Source organism: Falco naumanni, chromosome 3 (genome assembly GCF_017639655.2).
Source record: "Falco naumanni isolate bFalNau1 chromosome 3, bFalNau1.pat, whole genome shotgun sequence".
Classification (NCBI taxonomy): domain Eukaryota; kingdom Metazoa; phylum Chordata; class Aves; order Falconiformes; family Falconidae; genus Falco; species Falco naumanni.
The window spans coordinates 118,061,829-118,089,193 of record NC_054056.1 but is presented as its reverse complement, the minus strand read 5'-3'; the positions used below and the strand labels follow the sequence as shown (position 1 = coordinate 118,089,193).

General features: G+C 42.1%; 1 protein-coding gene across 1 annotated transcript in view; it reads right to left on the bottom strand.

Annotated features, from left to right (window-relative positions):
* The window catches only part of COL22A1 (collagen type XXII alpha 1 chain), a 237,409-nt gene that overhangs the window by 74,013 nt on the left and 136,031 nt on the right, over positions 1-27,365 (bottom strand). Inside the window, exons 17-24 of the mRNA XM_040588639.1 lie at positions 25,217-25,261; positions 20,495-20,548; positions 18,653-18,706; positions 16,879-16,914; positions 15,261-15,290; positions 14,335-14,388; positions 13,323-13,376; positions 1,813-1,866 (exon numbers count right to left, since the gene is read on the bottom strand). Of these exons, the coding sequence (XP_040444573.1) occupies positions 1,813-1,866; positions 13,323-13,376; positions 14,335-14,388; positions 15,261-15,290; positions 16,879-16,914; positions 18,653-18,706; positions 20,495-20,548; positions 25,217-25,261 (381 nt within the window). The remainder of the gene's footprint in view (positions 1-1,812; positions 1,867-13,322; positions 13,377-14,334; positions 14,389-15,260; positions 15,291-16,878; positions 16,915-18,652; positions 18,707-20,494; positions 20,549-25,216; positions 25,262-27,365) is intronic.

Sequence of the window (27,365 nt, the reverse complement as noted above, 5' to 3'; positions counted from 1 at the left end):
GGAACAGTCAATTTAAGTATCCCTCAATGGGGCTAGCATTATATGTGGTTTTAATTAACATAAAATTTGCTAACTTTATTTAGCCTGTGCAGAAAGGAAAATTACTTAATGCTATGTCAGTAATTTTCTCAGATACATTTATAAAATTGCTAACACATGCATAATATTTATTTTAAGTTGCAGGGAACTTAAGCTGAGCAAGTGTGATATTGTTTGGATGGATAGTGTCAGATACCTTAGAAATAAGGCACAGAGAAAAATCTTTCCCCAAAAGCAAGAAAATCCTCTCCCAAAGGTTCAGAAGGCTTGGGGGGGACCTTTTAATGGCATCCAACGGAAAAAAAACCCACACAACAAAACCAACAAAATCTTTTAAATCCATTAGAAATACTGTCTTCATTCCTGTTGAACGCTGCTGGCGAAATACTTGCAAACCAGATACCGTACCAAAGAAAAAGTCTTAAAAATATGTAAACCAGTGCCAAGTAGTATTTTTCAGGGCAAGTCTCCTGGCTGGACAGAAGGGGCATCACCGCCCCTGGTCACAAGCCCTTGGATTGCCTCTCTGACATCCTCTACAGACACGTGAACAGCTCATTACAAAACATCTGCCACAGAAACCATTTCTAGCTCGCGTTTCCTGGTTGCAAGGGCATAGATTGCCAATGGAAATAAATGAAAAATCAGCATCTTCTGCCTAGAAGTGTGCTGTTTGTTGAAATACGGCACCAACAGCTGTAGTAATGGAGGGTCTTTACTCCTGAACAAAACTTAAGCAATTATTGAAACAAAATCTCAAAGCCAAGACCCAGTTTATTAATTTATTATTGAAACGGGAATGAATGAAACGTTCAGTTTTATCTTGAGTGGTCAGCTTAAAGTGAGGTTGCATCTTCCCTGCTTGAGGACATTCCCACAGATATTTTTCTTCTTGCAGGGGTGACTCTACAAAGTGACTCAGGTCAGCTGAATTTGGCTACAAAATCAGCAAGAAACCAACCCAGAGGCAAATGTCAGTGTTGTAATACAGGGCAGAATGGGTTGACCCAAAATGAAGCCAAATCCTCTCTAACGATTCTTAACATACACAGCACTATTTTGCCCTTATGATGCTACAGATGGTGCAACTGGAGCACTAACTTGCCAAAAGCTTTAAAAAAAAGGAGCTAAGGGGTCATTAACTTAAGACATCCTTCCTCATGGGGAGAATAAACATTTCGTTTTAAGCTTCTGTCTTTGTCCCCTCAATCCAACACCCATCCCTCCGGAAGTAGAAGTGTGAGAATCAAAACCACAGAAAGTCTTGTGCTCAAAGTGTGCTTTTCTGAATAGCAAGTATCTTTTAAACTGCTTCTTCCTTCAAGACTGCAGCACAGAGGTATATCTGCAATTGCTAATTCACACAGCTGAAAATTAGCTGAGACACTGTCCTAAATATTGCAAACGGCATATCACTGCTTTTCCTCTGGAACAATACTGCTGTATGTACAAACAACGGGGAAACCATATACCAAACACTTCCTTATGTTCCTGTTTAAAGATGCTGAAAAACTGTGAAAGGTAAAAGTAATTGCTGCCAGACAGGCAGACTTCTCTCAATCACAACAGGGTAAATTAATCTGGCTCGTAAAGAAGAAACACCGACTTCCAAGATGGTGCAGATAAGAAGAAAACAAGGTCACCAACTTCCAAGATGGTGCAGATAAGAAGAAAACAAGGTCAGAGCACGCTACCGTTGTGGCTTCAGGTCACCTGGTGCCACAAAGCATATTTTTCCACGTATTATACAAAAATGAAGAAACCATCGCTTACCTGAGGGCCGATCAGACCATTGATTCCTGGGAATCCTGGTTCTCCCTTTTTACCCTGTATGTTCAACAGAGAAGCAAATATTAGACACTAGGGCAAAGACTGCTGTTGACTTTCAAAAGTCTTTCATCCCAAAACTGGTAAATCACCATCTTGTGCTTACACAAAACCCAAAAGCTAGAAATGAAGGCAGCAGACACCATTTGGATGTCAAACTCCAGTTGTCTTTGACAGGTCTGTATCTCCCAGACTGTGACAACAGCCCCAAAGATGAGGGTTGCTCTCATGCACGTCACGGCATCTCCTAGACTCTGCCATCTCACCTGGGTGCTCCCAACAGAGGGTCAGAGATGTCACAGTGCTGAGATGCAGTCAAGGGAGGTACCAAGTGTGGACACATGCTGAGAGGCACTTTCCTTGCTGCAGCCCAGCCCTTCACCCCTCCTCAACAAAGCCAAGCAGTGTCCCTTGTGTTCCTTGCACTGTTTCATGCATTAAGAATGAAAGTAGCAACTCTAGTGCTACTAGATTCAAAATCTCTAAGCCAGGAAACATTTCTAACTAGGGTTGCCATTACCACCAAGGAGCAGAGCTCACTGCCTCCTCTGCAAGCAAAAGACGTTTCCTCCAGAGGAACCAGAGAGCTTCGCCGGTGCAAAGGAAGCCAGGACCTAGAATGCACCCCAAGACAAGTTTACCTATATGGATGCTGCAGTACCTGTGTTCCCCATGAGTCTGACCTCAAATAATTCACAGGGGGAAAAGTCCTATATGAGAACATGAGGAAGAAAGGCTGGAATAAGTATGCATGAAGCACTGGAGTTAAGCAGAGGTTGGATTTGTTTCTCAACTCAACAGCTGACTTGCTGTGTTAATTCGGACAAGTCATATATTTTTTTGACTCGGCTTTCTTGTAAAAATAATCCATCCGTCTCCTAATGTGTAAAGTGAATCATTAATACTTCTGAGGTTGTTAGTAATATACTAGGAGGGTACAAAAGGAGTCACGTAAATACCCAAGAGATAGAGAGAAGTGATATTTTTTTTCTCCCTCGCTTCTGCTTCTTATCTAAACTGTTTTTCTTTTCAGAAGGATACTATAATTAAGCAAGTTTCATGTCACTGATTATGTGATTGGTCATACAGATGTGTAAGAGTCACATATATAATTTTCTTTTTATTTTTCTTTATTGAAATATGTCCAGGAACAAAATCTATAACCAACAGCTTCCCACTGACTTGAATGAAAAAGCTAAAACATCACAAACAAAAAAAAAATTTCATGACATTTTCCCCAGTTTTGACTGAGATTAATCAGCTGGAGTGTCAGAATCTAATCTTTTCCTTATTGTTCTCATAACAAAAAAAGCAGCTGTCATATACAGAAGAAGAATTTAAGAAGAAAATTAAAGGAGTAATTATGAGGTCCTTGGGCATCAGAGTTTGTAGTCATTTCCAGGACCCTAACACCAACAAAAATCTATATTATATACTCAAGTACATGCACTGTTCACGAGTGTTCCTTCTACTGTTTCAAGATCCATCATTTTATTGCTTGTCAGAGTCAAAAAGTTCCCATTTTTAACCTGAAGGACTCACATAACCACATAATTCCACATATGTTTTCTAGTTAAAGATGTTCATTTTGGCAGCTGCCAAGGTGACCATGCAAAGGACACTGTTAAGATACTAATAGAAGTATATAAGCTTATGAATAGAGCATACAGGATGCAGCGTGTGGAGCCAGGCATGGGGGATGAGTATGCCTGCATGCCGCCTCCAGCTTTTATCAAAGCAGGAGCTACACATTAAAGTGGCTGATTTCACAGCTACAGCGCTGAGGCCAGCACACAACACAGTGTAACTGATTCAGAAAAGAGCTGGCTGAGTAGATGAGGGGCAAGCAGTAGATGTTGTCTACCTTGGCCTCAGCAAGGCTTTTGACACTGTCTCCCACAGCATCCCATGGGCAAGCTCAGGAAGCTGGGTGAGGTGGGGGTGACCTGCTGGGGGGCACCTCTGCGGAGAGGGACCTGGGGGTGCTGGTGGGCAGCAGGTTGCCCGTGGGCCAGCAGCGTGTCCTCATGCCCAAGAAGGTCAGTGGGACCCTGGGGGGCATGAGGAGGAGCGTGGCCAGCGGGTGGAGGGAGGTGATCCTGCCCCTCTGCTCTGCCCTGGGGAGGCTGCGCCTGGAGTGCTGTGCCCAGTGCTGGGCTCCCCAGTTCAAGAGAGACAGGGAACTGCTGGGGAGGGTCCGGCAGAGGCTACAGGGATGGTGAGGGGACTGGAGCATCTCCCGTCTGAGGGAGGGCTGAGAGAGCTGGGGCTGTTTATGCTGGAAAAAAGAAGACTGAGGGGGGTCTTATCAGTGTCTACAAATACCTTAAGGGTGATCATCAAGAAGATGGGGCCAGGATTTTTTCAGTGGTGCCCAGCGACAGGACAAGGGGCAACGGGCACAAACTGCAGCACAGGAAGTTCCATCTGAACATGAGGAAAAAATCCTTTCCTTTGATGGTGACAGAGCCTTGGCACAGGCTGCCCAGAAAGGCTGTGGGGTCTCCTCTGGAGATATTCAAAACCCACCTGGATGTGACTGTGCAAAGTCCCTTCCAACCCTGACCATTCTGTGATTTATCCATGTCCCATCAACCTAGGTTGTCATTGGGTATAATTAGCACCCACTTTACACCTCCCCTTGCAATGTTTATACATCTCCTCAGACTCTAATTCAGAGACTGCATTAGAGGCAGGAACCTGATATCAAAAATGCTTATAAGCCCTTAAAGGAGCATAACAGAATTGGCTTCCATCTAAATCAGATATCACAAGTTGGAGAGCATGAACATACCTTGTTATGTACTTTATATAAACCCACAATGGGTGATACATGCATTGGTGTTCAGGTCAACAAAATCCCAACAAGCCTTGTAACATCACAAGTGAAGAGATGCGAGTAGTACATGTACTTTATTTTGGAGGTCCGTAAGAGTGTAGCTTTAGCAGCTTTAAATCTTAGAGGGATTATCTCGTTACAGTTTGCTGAACTGCTGCTTTTTGGAAACTTCGTCTCAACTGTAAAATATTACTTGGGGAACCTGAGGAAGTTTGTAGCAGCACCACCTCCTCCCGATATCAATCTCAAAAGCCAAGAAAGCAGAGGAAGGACATGTTTTGCCTCCTGTTACAAGTATACCCCCATTGCTCTGTCTCCACGCTGATGACCAGGCATGCTAATCCAAGGCAGCAATGAGAGATGTGAGAGGAGCCTATCCTTTCCTTGGGTATAATGCTGAGAAGCTTTGGTGCTTTTCAAAACACACAGATTCCTTAAAGCAGCATGTAATTATACCGACAGAGAGGGTGAGAGTGTAATTTCCCATTGTGAAGGGAACATTTTGATCGTGCAGAAGTTAGCCAAAATCAAACTACAACAGGTTCTCTCCACAACATTACAGCCTGTCTATAAAGTACGGAAATACTTGCTGGGAGAAATTATACCTATGAGAGCAAAGCTCAGCAAAATGTCACATTGCCTAATAATATGACAGAGAAAACCAGCAATTATGCTCTGTTACTTATAGCAAGAATCAGGTAAGCATGTAAAAATGTGTATTCTTTGACTATAAGAAATATGTCATTTGCTTTCATCAGCAATTTGAAAAATAGCACAGTTAAAAATGTGTGTTTTATTGGAAATAGATATATTTACCTCACTGACAATTACAGCATCACTCTGGATTTAAAGTATGCCATCAATCCCTTTTTACTTCTTTCTGTTGCTTTGCTTACGTTTCGATTTCTGCATGATTGAACTTTGCCAGGGCAGGCAACATCATCTGAATATTTCAAGCACCCGCAAATATGTACAAACACAACCATCCATCAGAAAGGTGTCTACTATACAGAACACAGTGAACCAAGTAAAAATGTGGGCCCCACTCTGCGAGAGGGAAAATTTTGAAAGGTATCATAGCCCAAGAACATTTCTCATCTTGCTGTTCAATAGCCAGAGTGGCCATATATTTTCATAGCATGTTTTTCTTTGAGGTTTGGCCCCAGGAACAGGTGTGGATTTGGTACCAAGTGCATAGGAAGCATCCTTAATTGTGAATGAATATGACTGCTAGTATAAATGCCAACTATTTCCTCTGTAAACTATATGGGATGTTAGGATTACCCCTTTCAGCCCTGTCCTTTTACCTCTACGTTACTAGAGAAGCCAGAACAAACACAGCAATGATAATCAGTTTGAGGCCCCTTAGCCTTTTAGTCTCCATATGTATCAAGCAATGACAATAAATTACAAAGTGAGAAAATCTCCTTATCCTGAGGATGCAAATACCATGAGGGCTGGCCAGCTTATGGGTGATTATTGGGACTACTGTGACACAGGAAAAAAAGGCCTGTAAGGACTTCTGGACATTGAGAGAGATTGCACTTTGGGACTGGCTCCTTCCAAAAAGTCTGCTCAATTTGCTGGGCAAACATTCTCCTTTCTCTCCTGGATTATTTATGTGCCTCTCCCTGGAGAGACCAAGCTCTTTCCCTTGGACCTTGCAAGTCTAAGTTAGTTGAAATCAAGGGGACTTCATACACAGAGAAATAAGAGTTGAAACAGTGTTGACTGCCCATTTCAAATTGTGACTGGCCAGAACAGGAACATCTATGCAACAACCCTCTTAGACAGGAGAGAGGTGGATCAGGAAGGGGACAGTCAAATACACGTATTCCTGTTCCTCTATCAAAAGCACAAAGAAGAGCTCAGCAGCCCTCCAGAGGTGTGATAAATTCATCTTCCCCATGGCAACTAAGAGGGATTAACCTTTCCTGTGTTGGCAAGTGCTCTTTAACACATCTCTTCTGGGTGGAGGGTGTGCCCTGAAACCAGTAGTCCCCAATTTTAACAGGATCCTTTACGGACTATTGTGAAACAACTATGCACCATTTACATAGACCCATAGCCTTGTAATCTAGTTATAAAGAGTCAAGAAAGGTCTGTTAAGCTTTTTGTGCTGCTCTGACTTCAGCAACAAACATTCAGGGGATGTGGACACATGAACATGAAAACCTGCTGAAACATGACAGCTGAATTAAAGACGCAGAAGACACCCCTTTGTAATTCACTGCTAGAGCTGCACTCATTCCTCTGGCCTCCAACCTGCTGGACCGTGACACTGAACTTTGCAATTAACTCACAAATAAAGGGTCCTGCAGTAAATTTTTTCAAAGTTATCTCTGTTTCTACATCCAATTTGCTCTCATTCCATGCTTCATATAAATTATTTTGTGCATGAAGTAACTTGAAAAATGGGGAATTACTATTACTTATCTTCCTGACTCATGTACATTGAAGTCTTAAACATGGGGATGGACATTCATTAAAGGTTACCTTTTTAAAAAAGATAATTTCCTTTAAAACATTTTCCCATGAGTGTTTTTAATATCCTACGATACCCTGGGGTTTTCTTTTCTTTTGTACTGACTGTTCTTGGAACATGGGAAAATTTTGAAAAAGCGAATTCAGAAAGCTAGGCTGCACTACAGCACGTCAAACCCAAAATGGGTTTGGGCAGCTGCCACCTCATGCATGTGTAGAAAGTACTGCTATAGAATAAACATTTTCTCTCGGTGTTCTTCTGAAATTTCAATCCCTTGAATGAATTTGTGTCAATAAGAGGCAAATCCTTGAAAACTAAGTTATTGAGCATGCTTCAGAAGAACTCTGTGTTTAGGATGGATTATCCAAGGATCTGTGTGCTTTCCAGGAACATGCTATACATCTGCATCTTTTGTGTCCATCAAGCAAAAAAAGTTGGGTTTATTTCCAACAAATATTTCAGCAGATCAGGTGTCAAAAAACTTCAAAGTGGAAGCAAAGTATTTCAGTTCTCTTCAGTTTCACAGAAGAAAGAAGAGGACAGAAAGAGAGAAAAAACCCACAAAACCACCCTAAAATTAAACTAGACTCTCAGATTTCTACTCTTTTTCAGACAGTTTTAGTAAAATCAGGGAGACAGTACTGCCTATCACTCAAAGGTCTTATGGGACACATAAACCCAGCAAAACTTCTTTCTTCCCACTGTGTGCTTTTGATATGAGGGTATCATCGTCAAAATAGAGACGTCAGGTGCCAGACACTTAGAAGAAGCAGCTGCCTAGTAAAATGAACATAACCCAGTTGTTTGGTTCCAGTTGTAGTTGTTATCTCCTGTCCCCCATCAGGATCAAACGATGGATGTGAATCATCAGATTAGCAGTCCAGCAGATGTACCAGGGAGATAGCACATTTTTTTCTGTGTCTATAAAACACTTCAAGACCTGCAACTAAAGCAGGCTAACAGAGAAGTGCTTTTAAATGTCCAAAAGGCAATCTGTCTTCCCAGCTTATGCTCCCCTTTAGTGTGCTTCCACTAGTGGGCTACTCCACAAAATGTAAGCAGCCTTCCAATTAGCTTTCCAAGTTAAAGAGCTATGGCTGTGAGCGTGCATTATTATAGTTACACCAAAACCACATGGTCCATATCAGAGCTCCTGGGAATGGGCTGCAGGAGGAAGAGGTTCATATACAGCAAGCTCAACTTATGATAAATTTGGGAAACAGATCTCTATAATACCATCAGCTTTTTTTAGAGCACAACATTCCCTTCACTCTCTGTCCACAAACATGCCTACTTTCCTTTTTTTTTTTTCTAAACAAAACATTAGAAAGATGCTCTACCACATCCTCCAGCCAGCTCAGGGGCCTTTCTTTTTCTAACGCCAATTTAAGTCCTGTAGTATCTTCTTCAGACTGTCCTCTGATCCCTCAGATCCCATCCTCCTGCAAAGCTGCAAATCCCAGCATTCAGACACACTTTTCATGACTCACCAGTGACCCTTCTGCTTTTGAGAACGGCTGTGAGTGTGCTCCTCTCTTATCCATAACTTCTTGAAAGTTTGTCTGAGAGCAACACCATGTTGCTCTAAATGATTTGGAGGTGACCTCCTGGGTATGGCTGGACTATATCTAAAGTTCTTAATGCTTGCAGATAACACGACTGATTTGGTGGCAAGCCCTCAAAAGGCAACAGAGACAGAGAAGAGAATCACAGACTCATTTAGGTTGGAAAAGACCCTTGAGATCATTGAGTCCAACCGTTAACCTAACACTGCAAGTCCACCACTAAACCATGTCCCCAAGTGCTACATCTACATCTTCTAAGTATCTCCAGGGATGGTGACTCAACCACTTCCCTGGGCAGCCTGTTCCAGCACTTGACAACCCTTTCAGGGAAGACATTTTTCCTAATATCCAGTCTAAACCTCCCCTGGCAACTAGAGGCTGTTTTCTCTTGTCCTATCACTTGTTATCTGGGAGAACTGACCTACCTTCACCTGTTTACAGCCTCCTTTCAGGTAGTTGTAGAGAGCAATAAGGTCTCCCCTGAGCCTCCTTTCCTCCAGGCTAAACAACCCCAGGTCCCTCAGCTGCTCCTCATAAGACTCTAGACCTTTCACCAGCTTCATTGCCCTTCTCCAGACATGCTCCAGCACCAAAATGTATGTGTTGAAATGAGGGGCCCAAAACTGAACACAGGATTCAAGGGGCAGCCTCATCAGTGCCCAGTACAGGAGGACAATCACTGCCCCTGTCCTGCTGGCCACACTGTGTCTGATACAAGCCAGGATGCCTTTGGCCTCCTTGGCCACCTGGGCACACTGCTGGCTTATGTTCAGCCAGCTGTCAACCAGCACCCCCAGGTCCTTTCCCGCTGGGCAGCTTTCCAGCCCCTCTGCCCAAACCTGTAGCATTGCCTGGGGTTGTTGTGACCCAAGTGCAGGACCCGGCACTGAGCCTTGTTGAACCTCATACAATTGGCCTTGGCCATCAGTCCAGCCTGTCCAGGTCCCTCTGCAGAGCCTGCCTGCCCTCAAACAGATCAACACTCCTGCCCAACTTGGTGTCACCTGCAATCTTCCTGAGGGTGCACTCAAACCCCTCATCCAGATCATCAATAAAGATATTAAACAGGACTGGCCCCAGTACTGAGCTAATACTGGTTCTTGGTCTTAAGCATGGTCTCAAGCAATCTGTAATACCAAGTCCAGAAGAAGCCTTGGACCATCAGAAGCCATGATGAGAGGGCTTCTTCACCCCAGTTACTTATTCAAGCATACCAGTATCACACATTCGCAGAAGACTTTGCAACTGCTCCAAGAAATGTGCAGTCTAAGCAATGGTGATGGTAAAACATTTATGCAAGCATGATGAACACATTTAAATGAAAGATTAAGCTTGCAGTAGCCATCTTAAATGAAACTGACACTTTCTTTACTATAAAATGGTGACTCTAAAGATTATGTCTTGTTTATTGGCAACTGTATTATCACATGTATTCTTTTATTTCTTCAGCAATAACAGGAACAGCAACTTCAGGCCTAAAGAACATCATACTTCCTCTTTTCCTAGAAATCTTTCCAAGATGTATGACTCTATTCCTGTCAGCCAAACTGTCACTGGAGTATTTGGCACAGTATGTAATCTTCTATGAAATCTACACACTGTGTAGGTGGCTCTTGCATTATATTTCTAACACCAGCCAACATTGCCTCTGCCTTTGCACAGATCAGAGTCCTTCATTTCCAGTGAACCGTGTTACGAGACATGAATTCCTCTATGAAATGGTTCCAAACATGCCTTTAGTCCATTAGTGGTTTGTGCCAGCTGTGTTACAGCTAACTAAAGCACTGCACACTTTTAAGAACTCCAAGAAATGGTCATGTCTGCATCCCTGAGTCATGACAGGGACTCTGTGCGTGTGCTGACTTCATTTACAACTTGGTTGAGGACCATAATGCAAAACTGAGGTCAAATCATACTGCAAAACACATCAGTCCCTTTGGAGCATGCTACTTGGAAAGTGTCTTGAAGTCAATGTTGCACCGTAATCTATCCCTTTTGTTACAAGACAGTAGTGCAGAATATTTAAAAAGTACCTGAGGAACCAAATTTTCAGGCGATATAAACTGGTGCAGCATCATATCTTGAAACCTCACCAGTATAAGAGTAGAGGGACCAGGCAAGCAGACAGTGAATTTCATCTGTTCTACACAGGTCTGCTAAAAAGGAATCCCAAATCTGCCTCTAGCTATGTCTGATTTTTCTGGCCTTAGCATGCCAGTAAACCTTCCTCACAAATAAGGATTGCCTTTGTTACCCAACCTGCCAAATACAGTCACCTTGCACTGCAGGGACATTTGTAGGAGACAATTATTTGGCATGACCCAAAGGTGTGCTGGAGAAAATGCTCAGTGTTAAACAACTTGATGCTCACACTGCTGCTCTGGGTGTTTGGTTTGATCACATACCTGTACAGTCTTACACTCCTGCTCACAGGGGGTGCAGAAGCAATGCGTGTGTCTTAGAATAAAATCATAGAATAGTTTAGAATCATAGAATCATCTAGGTTGAAAAAAACCCTTAAGATTAGGTCCAAACATTAATCGGCATTGCCAAGTCCACCACTAAACCATGTCCATAAATGCCACATCTACACATCTTTTAAATACCTCCAGGGATGGTGACTCCACCACTTCCCCGGGGAGCCAAAAGAAATTTTTCAGTGGAGAAATTTTTCCTAATATCCAGCCAGCAAGTCAAGTCTTACAACAAGCCAGGGCAGGAGCCACAAATGATACTGAGGCATCATGTCCTCAACACCAGGCTATGCTGCTGGAGAGCAGCATTCAGGGCTCATTACAACTCTGAGCTGTGCCTTCAGAGCATGCCCTCGCCTCAAAGCCAGTCATTCAAAGCTAGGCTCAAACAGATATTTGACATTACTGTTCTTGGCATTTTAACTTCTAAGCCTGTCTAGAGAGATACTTGCTTTCTGCAGCCAAATTTATGTAAGATGGTAATCAATGCCTGGATTTATGTTTGTACTTTGTCAAGAACTGCATTAATGGTGAATCAGTAGTATCTGCTAATCTGTTCTCTCTCCCACATGTAGGTTATCCATGTAGATCCACCAAGCCCAGGACTTTGATTCATCTCACATTCAGTCAGTGAACAATGGCCTTTATTTAAAAAAAATATATATATCTACCTAAGATGCCTGGTGCCTAATAAAGACCCTTAGGAGAAGTAGTCTAACTAGCTAGGCACAAAAAAGTCTAGGGAAACATTCAAAGACAGTATGGATCAAATGACATCTCTAATCAAATGATCATTAGCAGGAGCATTTTGTGCCCTGCTGCAGAACCTGAGGGATCCCTGTCCTTCACCCAGCTAACATGCTCTGTTAATCTTATTGAAGAAACAATGTTTCATAGCAGGCTTTAAAACCAGGACAATTCAAAACTTGTCAACTCCTAAGTAAAGCACAGCACAGTTAGTGGCTAAAGCGATAAGGTGGTATTTTCTAAAGACTGAAAAAGTACAAGAAAGCAAGTAAATGCCCTTTTTCACTGTGGGATTAACACAAGACTGTGTGCCCCATCTTCCCAAGGAGAAGATTCACAGAAGTCACTTACAGCTCAATTTAATGTCATGCAATTCAATGTCAAGTCTGTGGAAAACCACCTACCAAGGTATATATTCCTTCCCTGTGCTGTCCTCTCTCCATAACCCTCCCATGCTCACAAGTAGCACTCGCACACCCAGTCTTCTAACAGCACCGGTGCTGACTCAACTGCAAAAAGCATTACGGGCAACCCCCATGATCTCCTCAATGGATTCAACTATGACCAAGTCTCTGTAACTAGTTTAAAAAGTAACCCATCAAACCACAGTACTGAGACTGAAGTGACTGCCTCCACAACAGTTAAACAGGTGTCTCACTTCCACCCTTATCTGTTGTCTAGCGAGATGTTCTTCATACAAATGGTCTGAAGCAAGGAAAGGCAGGTTCAGAGTATGCATGTAATAATATCAGGCCCACTATAAATTTCACTTTTTATCAGTACTCAAATATTCCAAATGTAACTCTGAGTCAGAGAAAATCCAGTATTCGTTTTTGTTTGTTTGTTTTTTTTTTAACAAGAGGAAACTATCTAAACTTCTGGCAGAGAATGGTATACTATCTCTCATTTTGTGGGACCTTCTGTTTGAGTACAGACCAAACAGAACCAAAAATAATAAGTAATGCAAGTGTCTTTACATTTATTTGACTTCCAGGACAACAGCATTTCTCTGAACTTTCAACCTGTCCATATTACTAGTGGCTCTACACACTCAGAGTCATATCAAGAATCCTCTTGGCGGCAATGAGCAGATATAAAGGCAGGAGAGCAAATGACAAGAAAGACATTTTCCTAGGGTCCCACAGGGCATTGCATACAACCTGTGGACTCCAAGAGGTACTGAACATTGCTGGACCATAAAGAAGGAATAGAGGAAAGGATCTGGGCCTCCAGGATCCTTAAATGAGTAGAAAAGTATATGTAAAGTGGGTCAAAGTACCAAACCTTATTGAACAAAGTTGTGCCCAGCCTCTTGAGACTTACATTAAATAAAAACGGCAACTCACCCTTTGACCTGGTAAACCAGGGACTCCAGGTTTGCCTTCTGGACCAGCCTCTCCCTTTAAAAGAGAAAAGTTTTAGAAAGTTAACTGAGTAGGAAAAGCTAATGAACTGTATAACCGTTTCCCAGCTGGCTTATGCTACCATTACTGCATGGCTACCTAGACAACTCCTAGCTGATAATTACGTTGTCCTGTGAGCAGAAGAGAGTAAGAAAACAGGACAGAGAAAAGCGACAACTCCCTGATTAAATACAGGGCACACAACTATATCTAAATTACATAATTTAAACCAGATTTACCTAAGTAATGCAGTTTCACAACACCATCAATTTTACAAAACCCAATCAACAGTGGAACGCAACAAACCAAAAAGGAGGAAGTAAGAATATTTGCAAATGAGACAGCAGTGACAGTCTGAACAGAGATTTCCTGCAGAGCTGGGTTATAAAATATATTTTTATATATGTAATATATATAAAATATAACTAGAATAAGCTACAATTAAGTCAAAAGTGACAATGCTGATATGTCTAAATTGTTGCAAAAATGGTGTCGAAGCATAAACACGCATACCCAATTCTCATTTTTCACCCACAAAATATTTTAGCCATGACACTGGGGCATAAAGCCAACCCGTTTTAAAGCAACCATTCCCTGACATCCATTAGGACAACTTACAAGTTAATTAACAGTGAGTGTCTCTCTGAGATGCGTTGAACGCCCATACAGCTCTTCAGGACATTAGAAACAGAAAGACAATCAGGTTCTTCATGACAACAGCCTTGAGGCAAAGTCTGTCTCTGTGCAATGACTGCCCACGTCCTGGGTGTCACCTCCACGTGCCCAGAGTGGCCATCCACAGCAGGAGGCCTTCTCTCAACAGTGAGGAAAGCAGGAGGATGTGGGCAATCTAAAATCTTAGTGCCTGAATAATATATAAAATTTTGCCTGTATGCCTCATACCAGTCTGAGTATCTGTTTCTGGAAATGGCAAGCAGTGACAAAAACAACTTACCGGAGGTCCAGGAAATCCAGGTTGGCCTTGTGGTCCTCGTGGCCCAGGCTTTCCCTACAGAAATATTTTTTTTAATGTTAAAATATCTGTATGAAAAATAACATTAGTCATGTTGGACATCTTTACAGGACCTATACAACCCCTTTCCTTATAGGTCCTGAAGAACCAGTGCAGAGACCAGCTGGTTTTCTCTTTAATCCTTTGGTTACTTGACTAATCAGCACTCATTAGACTGCACACAGACGGATCCACCCACGCTCAGCAGGCATTTATCCGTAACTAGCTCTTTATTTTTCAAAGGTAGTAACTCATCCGAAGACATTGGGCTATCACGGATTTTCCAACAAAACACTGTGGGTTGGAGTTCAGTGGTGGAGAAAAGCAATTCTTGCAAAAATGGCTTCCACAGGCATTTCCCTCAAGCCAGCACAGCTGCAAAGGGCTGTAAAGTATCACTTATATGATGCATATAATTATGTGAAATAAGAGTTAAATACAAATTATATGCCTACCAACACAAAGTCAAAATTAAAATATATTTTATTTATATGTAGGACTAACAGACTGAAGCAACAGGTGTCTACCCTATTTGAGTGCCCACGTTCAGTGACAAACTTAGCATTAAGTCCAAATAGTTCAAGTTTCATATTAACACTTCTCTGGACGTAAAGAAACGTATAGCTGACACCTCAGTTTATACTTCTCATTCATGTTAGATTCACCGAATCTGAAAAGGACATTGCCCTTTTTCCTTTCTTATTAATTTTATCCACTGTAAATAAGAAAACTTAATTCTTGATGGCCTGACAATGGCTCTATCCACTTTAATTTAATGTATTATTTTAAAGCAAAATCTAACCTATCAGGCAACAGAGCTACGTGAAAGTATCCTTGCAACAGAAGAATAGATATTGAATCTCTCTTACTTGCTCTCCTTTTAGGCCTTCAGTAGGCACCTGCAATAAAAATGTAGAGTCATAAAGGATAAGAAGAGGAAAGACAGCGCAGAAGTGCCAGAGGTATGACGGTTCCCCACAGTGTATTTTTCTCCCCTCACCGTTCCCTCAAGATGCACACTAACTGCTACAGCTCCTCAAATCCTTTTGCAGGCTGGGGGATAGTTTCTATTTAAACAGCTCAGCTTGCCACGAGGTTTGCTCACCCAGTTACCTATGAAGTGATTTGTGTGGCTGTATAAACAGTAAGAACTTAATTCATTATCTCATTGGTATAAATAAGTTAGTAAATTGCCCAGCTCATGTCTTATTTTAAATTACAAAGATCTATTGGATGCAGAAGGCATCATATAAATAGCAGGCTGACTTTGGATATGGTGTGTGTTCAACCAGTTCTCCACCCGCCTCCTGGAACTTTAAGCTCATTTTCAGGTTTTATGTGTGTCTTTCAAAATCTCTTGGCAACGACTGCCATGTCACTAATTTCACATTTAAACAGGACAGTAAAAAGCTCTTACCCAAACAGGTTTATTTCAGAGCTCTCTCCTTCTCCCTCCTTTGCTTTCTACTACATTCTGAGCAAGGAAATTGCCTGTTGCCTTTCTCATGATTACCAGGCAGCTTTCATTCTTGCCTTTAGCACCCAGTCCTTCTTTGGCACAGTGCTACAGTTAACGTCATGGTATTACCAGCCCCTTAACGCTTTCTACCAATAGTCTGAGAGTGCTGTTTCCTAATTTTAATCCTACTTTTTGGAAAGTAAAAGGGATACTCCCCAACTGTTTTGTTACCAGCCCCTGCAGACCTGGGTTCTAGACCTCTCCTTTGCATACATTGTAGTAAATCTTCTTTCTCCATTCACTTGGAAATGATCTCTTTATACAGACAATACTAACCTCTGGACATCTTTACATCTCTGCTAGTGATTTCTCTGGCATTGCTGAAGGCAGAGAGATGCACAAAGGCATGTAAATCTAGTGCCACAGGAAAGACCAACGCCCCTTACCTATTTTCTCCGTTTTCTTTTTTATCACTGCTTTCCCGATTTCAGCACAACAGGTCTTACTTGTCTCATATTCCACTGGGACTTTTTCTGATAAAAGTCGAGGGAAGCTCATCCCCTCTCATCAGAAATTCATTTTTTTTGTCTCCCATCCCAACTTTCACATCCAGCCCATGACAAAGGCACTCATTAATTCAACTAAATTCTGAAATTTCATTTGCTTTTATAACTTTTACAGGCTCTGTTTTCCAAAGGCCACTAGGAATCAACTCAGCAACTGTCCTGGAAACCACACATTCTTGTCACAGTATTGCTCCCTCTGATGCATGTGAGGCAATGTCTTCATTGCCTCTTCAAGTCCTGATCTTCACATTTCAAAATTTCCCAAAATTGTGGCAGTGCATCTGATGTTGGAACCCAACACTTGCCTTGTTAAAAAATCTTCACTGTCTTAAACTTCACTTTTTTTTTAAAAGACATTTAAGAACATCTCTCAATCAAGTCCTCCCACCTTCAGCTTCCACCTTCTCTTCTCATATGCAATAATGCCTACAGAGTTTGAGAAATCTAAAAAAGAAATCTTACTAAAGAGCCAGGCAGTCCTGGAAGCCCTGGTTCACCCTGCAGGGAAACATGAAAGAAATAAAAAAAACCAAAACAACACAGAACAGAATATAGCACAATACATAACATAAACCAAAATCAAACTTCTGAGTACGTTTTCCGACTACTGTAGTACATTCTTATTTTCAATACCGTGCTGTAATTAATAGATATGAACATGCAATCCCAATTAACTCTGTTTCCTCTGTCCTGCAGATGAATACATGTAGGAACTGGTTGTGTTCTCTGTTACTGTGTTGTTATACATTGATTTTAATGACATTTAGTGACTTAAAATGAATGATGCACTGGATGCATCATAAGATTAAATCTGAGCTTCAAAAATCTTGTAATTGGTGTATGCATACCACACAAATAAACCTGATTTATTCTTAGATCCCTAACAGAGTCTGCAGGATGGAATTAAGGGGCCAAAATGCTTTTGTTTGTTAATGAGCAAAAAATCTTCACAAATAGAAAATATGTGAGAAATGGTACAGTTTTGCCAAAGTCATTTTATAGAGAAGAATCATGTTATGAAAGTTTGCAGGACACTGAGATGCTACATCCTCTTTACGTGATTTTTTGCCATCTAGGCTATCAGTTTGTTCCAGCCCATTTTTCTCCAGCAGTGTCCATCATTATTATGTTTTAAGACTAAGCACCCAGAAGGTATATCCTTTGCTTTATATACAGACATGCAAAAATTATTATATAGCTTCCTTTCATACTCTATTTGTTCATTACTTATGTAGGTCTCTGAACGACCCAGCATATCATTCATACTCTTTCCTCTTAAGACATGTTTAATTGCTATTTGTTATTTATTCTAAAGAGAGTCCATACTATGCTAAAAGGACTGAAGAGACACACATCAGCTGCATTGAAAATAATGGAGAAAGGAGCTCAACATCTTCTGGAACCCCTAAATTCAGCCATTTCAAGAGATACGGATGAAGTGTTATGAACTCAAGACTGCTCTCTACTCCACACATGCTGAAGCACAAAGAATTTCTTGCTGCTTATCACCTCAGTGGAAGTACACTGCTTGTAGGTACTTCTTAAACCTCACCTATAACTGTTGCAACTGAGTGGGAAAGTAATGGGAGATAGAGATTTACTTCTGATCTCTGCATTCTTGGATAAGGCTCACTGCCTTATCTGGAGGAGAAAAGGAGAAAGAAAATCCAGAACTGGGCATGCCTTTCCACTCATGCCTAAGAACTGGGTAGGAAATACCAAAACCACAGCATCACCTCTACCTGAGAGGGAAACATATGGCTGTCCTGGAAACTCTATCAACTCTGTAAATTAATGAGGTCAAAATTGCTGCTGAGAGCAGTGAATAATTATTTTGCAGGTAAGGGGGTTGGGCTCAGTTGATCGGCACTTTCTAAGTCCATTCTACATCTCCTGGGTCAGAAAACCGGCATTGACACAAACATATTGACATTTCTATTCACCTTTCTTAGGTGAGGAAGATTTCCTCTTCCTCAGTAGAAAACTACTCCCTACTTCCCTCTGTCCCACTACAAGGGTTAAACTAAGAGCAGAGGAGCTATAACTAGACACTTTTACCCATTTCAGACTGAAGCAACATCAGGAAAGTGAAACATTGAAATGCATATAAGCTTCACTTGTACACAAATGATATAAATGTTAGGCCAACAGCCCTGATATTTCTATTGCCAAGGGCCCAAGGAATAATCAACAAACATGTGTCCAGATCCCTCCTGTGCATCCCATCCCAACTCACCTTTTCTCCTTTGGTCCCACTGGCACCTGGAGGGCCTGGGCTGCCAGCAGGGCCCTATAAACAGGTAAAACAAAGAGAAAAATCTTTGGTTACATACTGCAGGTCATCAGTTGCTATTCCCTTGAAGTGCAGGAGAAACATAAGGCTGTAGGTTTGGGTATCGGCAGCACATTGCACTGGGGTAGGTGCTAATACAACACACAGCTTGGCTCTGGTGCATGGAGAGGGAGGAGGAATAAGGATGGAGATGCCACAGCAGCCACGATAACAGCAATCCAATTTCAGCTGGTTTAGAAGGACTGGAGTTCAGGGAGTACATCAGTGTCAGACACAAAATATAGGATAAAATTCAGGCGTGAAGATTTGCCCACTGCTAGGTGTCTAGACAGGATAAAGGCAAATAAAGCTTCAGAAAAACCCAGCTTCTGTAATAGATGTCACTGGGAGGAATTGTTCCTTAGAAGCAGTAAACAATCAGCATCCACTTTCACATCTCTCTGCAATTTCTCACTTCATCTACATTTGCTGCAAGCATAAACCAGGTCTGTAAAGAATGTAATGGGCATAGTGAATATAGTGCATCGTGATTCCAGTGCTGCATCTAGCACCAGAAAACATTTCCATCTTATAAGGATAGTGATAAACACTAACTAGACAAATAATTCTCAGTATAGGGTAAACTGTGGCTGAGGAACAGAGCAGAGTGACGATTCATCATCCAAACCACCACGAAGAAGCAGAAGAACATTTAGTGCAAAAATGTCTATCACCTTACAGAAAGAAAGATACAGATTTAACAAAGATTAAGACTGCTAATGACACAACACCTTGCCATCTAAATACAAAAAGAGTGTCTAATATGGAAACAAAAAAAATTCCCAACAAAATCGAATTGAAACTCTAGCTGCTAAAAGAGTGAGAGCAAGGCCCTTGGGCAGCACGTGGCTGCCATGCTTGTAAAGCATGTCCAGGTCAGACCCCATCAGCCGCTTTGTCTGTGTGACCTGCAGGATCAACCACCTGAAGTTGAACCACCCTGAGGATTCGAGGTGCAACTCCTTCACCTCTCTAACTGCAAAAACATGCCTCCAAATTATGTTTTCCAGAGAGGGAAACAGCAAGGGCTAGCGAATAGGATGCTGACGCAGCATCCTAGAGGCTTGAGGCTCAAGGGTGGCAATGATTATTAGCTGCATGCATTTGGCAAATCACTTTTTAGCCTCTGCTTCTTACTCTGTCTTTTGGTATTTAGACCAGAAGATCCTTGAGAATAAAGGATGCCTCTCATTAGGTATCATACCCTGAGTAATGAAAACAGTCTTGTGGGATCTAGAGATAGTAGCTTCAGAAAAGCATTATCTGTCTAATCAGCAGAAATATACTGACTTTTAGACTATTTTCTGGTTTCATCTTGTCTTAAAAATGTAAATAGTTCCAAGCCTTTCTTATAGAAAACAAACCAAATATATTAAATCCAGTTATCTCCCTTTCATGTTGTGGGAGGGGGAAAAAGAAGTTTATAAAAATCAGGCTTAAACAGCTGAACTTTTATATGCGCTTTCTTATGTTTTTAATGAAAACTAAGACAAACATCTAACCTACCATGTTGAAAAGAATGGCATTTCTTTTAAGTGTATATTGCATTACAATTTAATTCTAAAAGCAATCAAACAAAACAAGAATACTATGCCAACACAGATGCCTAGAATAAGGAGTATGAAAACAGCTGATGCAGTGGGGTCCTTCCATAGCTCAGTACCACCCAGGATAAGCCCCAGTTTTACAGTCAATTTGCACTTGTTCCAAAGAAAAGCCTCCAGTTGTTAAGTATGTGGCACATACCTGTTTCCCCTCCACACCTGGCTTTCCAGGGAACCCATCTAGGCCTCGTTCTCCCTGGAAAAAGAAGAGAAAGAACCACTATAACTCAAGTCCATGGTGTTTACACCACCATTCCGCAAGAGATGGCTGTGTTAGCTGCTCCAAGAGTAAGGAGAGAAATTCAAGCCAGACTAACAAAGAAAATGGCTGAAGTCCCCACATCTGTACTATGAAAAGCTGCTGTGACCAGAAGAAGTTGTGTGCTAGCTTTCCACATCAGCACCCTTCCTCTGCCTGCTGAGGTGGGTTCATGCAAACTGGACAAAGTGCACCAGGAGAACACCAGCTCTTACAAAAATAATGAAGCCACAATGCAGCAACAGTTCATTTTTACTCAGTTAAGAAAAACCTTTCATTTTTCACCTTTGCTTTCTGTAACCTAGGGGAACAATTAATCTATTCCAGTATGTCTTCAGAGCTGGACAGTCCACGAAGTCCACAGGCAATCTATTCCACTACTATATTTTTAATACTTGAAGATATGGTTGTTGTTTTTTTTTTTTTTTTTCTCCTGTACCTAAACCTGTTTTATTCTTGTACAGTTTCAGACCAGTATGCCTTTCCCTAACTCCCGACAGAGAACAGACTGTTCTCTTCATCTTTACAATGGCCTTTTATGTATTTGAAGACTTAAAAAACTCCCCCCCCCCCCTTCTCTAGACTAAACAACCTCAATACTCTTCATGGGCATGTCTTTCAGACCTCTGATCATTTTTGTTGCTCCCATTTGTGCGCTGTCCAATTGTCCCATGTCTTCACTGTAGCTACATGCCCAAAACTGGACGCAGCTGAGGCTAACTTGGAGTAGAAAGATTATTTCACATTTTAGAGAGTCTTCTTTTGTTTAAAGCCCAGAATAATGTTTACTTCACCCCAAACTCTCTTCTGCAGGACAGCTCCTTAATCAGATGTTCCCAACCTGTGTATTAAGCATCCTGCAGCTGCCCTTTCACAACATCACCCTCTGCTTTGGGAGATTGTGGTTTCAAGATCATTCTGAATTCTGACCCTAACCTCCACTGTACTTCCACATTCAAGCTTAACGTATTTCATATTTTGTAATCCAGATCCTCAATAGAAATGATGATCAGATCAATGACATACTCCCGCTGAACTTCACTTCTCTCTTACAAATTGTGGCCCTTATCTATTTCTGCCTCTTTAGCCTAAAACTCTTTGGATCAGAGGCTTTCTCTTGCTCTGTAAAATGAAACACTGATTTTGCTTGGATCCTGCACACACAGCTGAATATAAATCATCAAATATACACACACAGTGCCACTGCTAACATAAATGTGCATGTAAAAGCAAATTCTACAACTACAAACAGAGTAAAATATTAGTTTTACTTCATTTTTTGAAATGAAGTAAATTCTGATTACTATCCCACAGGATCCCTGTTAGACCTCTTATTATCTGCAAACCCACACTTATGGCACTGGATTTAATTAGCTCCTTTTGAAAACTACATTGATTCAACAAGTCAGAAACGGCTTGGGAAATCAATTTATTTATTTTTCCCCTTTAGGAAGACAATCAGTCTTGCACCATAAATGTTATTTCAAAATTATGTATCTGAGGAATGAAATTAGAGAGCTCTGTACCCTATAGAGTACATCAGACATCCATACGTACTTTCTTTTGGGCAATTGTTTCCACATTAATGGTTTTCTTTGCACTGACTGAACTACCAGTATCCTGAACTTGAGAGACTTTCAGCAAGCAACAGTCTGGTAGATTGCTGAAAAAATGTGCAGTGTATTCTCAGAAGAATTTTTAACATCAATACACTGCAGCAATGAGTACTTCACACATGCTATTTTAGCTGCCAAAACAGAAAAGCGTCAATGTTCTTACTGCTAGTAATGGGGGCTGGGAAAGGCGAATTTATTATTTATACAAATATATAGAATAAACCTGTTTGAAAACACTCCAAATAATTGTGGTTTTAGTTGTTTCTTCAGAAAAATCTCTCATTATAAGTATTTTTTTCTTATTTTTACATTCTTTAAAAAGGGCTATTTAGGAAAAGGTGTTTTGTCAGGATTTTTTTCCCCCCAGAAGAAAGAACAAACACAATAAAAATCTGATTCTAAAATTTTCACTCTAAGACCCCAATTTCTTTCTCCTGTGCTCTACTGTTTTTTCTGCTTTTAACCACTGGAACAAAATGGTGAAGAGTCATAAGCAACTTGGGGAAATGTCAATTCCACAGAAACTTTAGTGCTGTTTTCTGACCCCTACCAGTTAGAAAGTGTAATGATTTGTTGGAAAAATTATTCCCTACAAGTCTGCAGAGCCCTGAGAAAGACTGAAAGAGAGCAAACCCGCTGCACAAGGAACCTGGCAGCAGCAGACCAACCCTGCTGCCTCCTTACATGAGCTCTTCTCCAATACAGCAGACAAGGATTTACAGCATGGACATATGCATACGCAGCAAAAGCAATGCCCCATGTCGTGCTGAACTGCTGTACATGCCTAAATTAACATGCCAAGTATCACATACATATATGGCTGATGTTGGCAGGTAAGTGCATCATGCATATCTCTGCAGAGTCTGTCCCAGCGTCTATGGTGGGCACAGTGGATACAAAAGGACATGACAGATCACTCATACGTGCAGTGGCTTTCCTAAAGCGCACGTGTAACCAATACTACTACTGGATTTGGAAAAATCCCCCTAAAACCTCAATAATTACATCTGAGGTCCCAGGATATAAGAATAGAGCAGCAAGATGTATTATGGGATCTTTAGGGTTTTTATGATACTAGGGTACAGGTTCAATAGACCAATACTCAGTGCCTGGGCTAATGCTCTCATCTGATATAATAAACATTTCTCTTCCTAGGCACAAAGAAACACAGGTTGCGTAGGTGTCAGTATTCAAGTTACAGACTGAAGAGCAGACAAGAAAATATTTGGCCCGCCGAATTTACGCCCACTGTTTTCACACTAGTACTGACTGGTAGAAATTAAAGCGATGGCAGTAGGTGCTCTGAGACCATCATTAAGGCCTGGAAAAAAATCAGAGTACAATTGTTGTAGCAGAGATCTGGCTGCTCCAGAAAAAAAAAGAAAAAAAAAAAAAAAGAGGTGGGTGGGTGGGAGCTCTAATTGTGCATATCCTTTTAATGAAACAAAACCTAATTCATTTCTTCCCCACTTTAATCTTCCTCTAGCTTAGTCAGCTGCCTGCCCACACACAGCTCCAGCTTCTTCTCCCATCACGGTGATGTCAGAAAGATGGATTTTCTTCCAGGAGCCAAATATTCCAGCAGATTAGAGAACCTCACCTCCGGAAAAGCAGCAAAGGCACTGGCTAGACACAGCACACTGAGCCAGGGCTGAGGCAAAAGCACAAGGAAGATAAAAGTATGATCCAGCCTTTTGCTTTAGCTACAATGGTGGGGATAGATAATAAGAAACACGATCATGGCTACTTCATCACGAACAACAAAATGGACACTGGGAACAGACACCTTAACACACGGTAAAGCAAAACACAGTATCTCACACTAAAGGTCTATTGATCATTTTTCCCATAGGCTTGGTGTAAATCACTGGGGTTTCTTCTCCAGAATGAGATGGAAAGTGAGAAATGGAAACAAGGCCATGCTAACAACTCCCTTCTTTGCACAAACATGTAGCTGGATATGACTAAAGACGGCTTGAACAGAGGCAAAGCTGCCTGACCAACACTGAGATATTCCTGTCTCAGGACCAGCTTGAGACAAGCAGGCCAGTACATCGCTCAGGGCAGCAAGCCACTCGGAGCTGATGAGAAAGGCCATGCTGCCTGTTTTGCCAACGTGACAAAAGGAGTGACTTGGGTCTGACCAAGAGTCTGGTGATGCCCCATCTCCAGCTGCTTGCTGGGGTGCAGGAGTGGGCCAGCACTCGCTTCTCCCGGCAGGGATGGCAAAACACATTTTTGGTGGCATTTCTGGGCAGCCTCGAGCACCGCCTGACAGGTCTGCACCTGAAGTGTCTGCACATCGGAGGTCTCTCCAAACACAACAAGCAAACTGAAATAACAAAGACTTTGTGTCTGCCCAGTTCTCCTTTTAAATGCTTAGTCCAGGTATAACAGGCATTTGGTCTCTTTCTTGAACTATAAACATGGTTCAAATCCCAGCATGTCCTGTGCTCTGTAAAACGGCTACTCCCAGACAGGAGAGAGCAGAAAACCGGGAAGCAGCACCAGCTGGTTGAATTCTTTAACACAGAAACTACCTGGTACTTACTACTACCAAGCTTATGGTGATGAGAGAAGACAGAAACATAGGAAGTTGGATAATCTCAGCAACTGCAGTGCAATGGGAAAATGCTGGATGCAGACACGGTCAGCAGCGGTCAGTAGTCATTCAAAGCTCTGAAGTGGTGCACAGAATGTGGACATCCCACTAGATCTCCCCAATGGTAGACCTTCACTCCACTCCCTCCCTCTCCCCCCCCCATCCCTGGCTACACACAGACAAGAAGTCACTTAGCAGACAGCAGAGATCCACAAAGCCCTCCTGCACTCCCATGGCAGGTCGTTCCCAGACAGCACCAGGAGGTACAGTGCAGTGAGGAAACTCCATCGTCCATCACCCTGCAGAGCTGCTGGCCTGGCAGACCGCCTCACCTAATGGGCAAAAGCAAAGAGCAGCCCGGCTTTTCCTACCATGCAGCAGGAATACCTTGTCTCCTCGTGTTCCCTTTTCTCCTCTTTCTCCTTGTAGACCCTAAAAAAGAAAAAGATTATAAAGCTCAGTCCAAGTAGAGACATAGTTATGTCCTCCAAGTAGCCACCAAATCACTGTGCACATCTGCATAATCTATTCAAGTGAACCTCAAGGATGTTTTCTGTGTTGCCAGCCCTCCAAGCTGGCCACAAGCATGATATAAGCAGACCTACAGAGCAAGGATGACCTGTGGGCCCAAGAACGTCTGTAATATTATGTTGCCTGCAGACACACGACCCTCCTGCCAACAGCAGTGTGGAGGGACAGGCAACACCCCACAGCTGCAGATGGTCTGGAAAACAACCAATGCTCTGCATTTTTCATGTTGCTCGTAAACAACGAGGACTTAGGTAGAGGACAATACTGATGGAAAAAACCTATCGCATCAATAAGCAAGAATGCCTGTTCCTGGTGGTTTTGGATGCCGTAGCTAGGCAGACAGCAGGTACCTCTGAGAACTGGCGAATGTCAGATAATCCCTGTCCTGGAGGCCCAAGCACATTTTTTCACTGTGAGTTCGATGCCAGTGTTCATCTGGACCGCATAATTTATCTCCTCCCAGGTACACCAGAAGCATTTGCTGGGGCTTATTTTGATGAAAGGCAGAGACACTAACACAGGCAATCGACTCAATGGGCAGGAATAGATTTCACCTTCTCTTGACACGGCAAATACCTTGTATTTTACCTTTACTGTAGCAATGGAGCAACCAACTAATATCTCCAGGCAGATGAAAATGTTCAGTCAGTAGTGATCTCTCTAAAAATACCAAAGCTTAAAATGCTTCTTATTCTAATAATCCATTCACACTTACACATTAATTTACTTTACACTAGTGGAGGCTACCTCCATGCTAATCAGAGTGACATGTCTGGGTTTATTTGGCCCTTAGGATTATTTACATAATTAAGATTTTTAGATTTCAGGCCACGGTTGACTGTGAGCAAACTGTACACTCCTGTCCACCTCTAACAATCTGAACTGAGCCTCCACAGCTTCCCACGCTGCAAAGAAGTAACCCTGCTATTTCCAGAAAGCAAAAGGCAGGATATTTTAAAATATGACTCCTGTAATGCACTAATGACTACGGGGCTTTCGTGTAGACTGTGTAGATGATCGTTGCCTTGCTCCTCCCCAGCAGCCCAAGCCAAACTTCAATCTTATGACAGAAAAGGATAGGACCTACATTAATGGTGCACCACATGAGTGTTCTACTCCTCACACAAAAAGGTGACTCAAAGAGCAGGAAGGAAGTGTTCACATAGCTTTGTCCGTTTATCTCATTAATATTGCAAATCTATCACATGGACAGGTAATGTCACCCCCATGTTTATTTCATCATCTTCAAGCCCAATACCATTGAACCTTTGACCATACAGGGAAACGGAGTGCACCTGAGTGCTCAAGCTCTTTTGAGCACATTGAACCCGTTTGTAGTGAGCTGCAAAGCAAATCCTTGGCTGACACAGGGAAATCTTTCAGCACATGAGGACATCTGTTATGCCACTAAAGAGCAGTGATATACAGTCATAATATTATAGAATGGTTTGGGCTGGAAAGAACCTTTGAAGGTCATCTAGTCCAAACCCCCTGCAATAAGCAGGGACACCTTCCACTAGATCAGGTTGCTCAGAGCCCCATCCAACCTGACCTTGAATGTCTCAAGGGATGGGACATCTACCACCTCTCTAGGCAACATGTGCCAGTGTTTCACCACCCTCATCATAAAAAACATCTTCTTTATATGTAGTCTAAATCTACTCTCTTTTAGTTTAAAATCATCACGCCTTACCCTGTTGCAACAGGCCCTACTAAAACGCCCTGTCTTCCTCATAAGTCCCCTTTAGGCGCTGGCAGGCTGCAATAAGGTCGCCCTGGAGCCTTCTCTTCTCCAGGCTGAACAACCCCAAGTCTCTCAGCCTGTCTTCACAGGAGAGGTGCTCCATCTCTATGGTTGTTTTGGTGGTCCTTCTCCATGCTCCAACAGGTCCATGTCTTTTCCTGTACTGAGGGTTCCAGAGCTGAATGCAGTACTGCAGGTGGGGTCTCATGAGAGTGGAGTAGAGGGGCAGAACCACCTCCCTTCACCCTGGCGCAGCCCAGG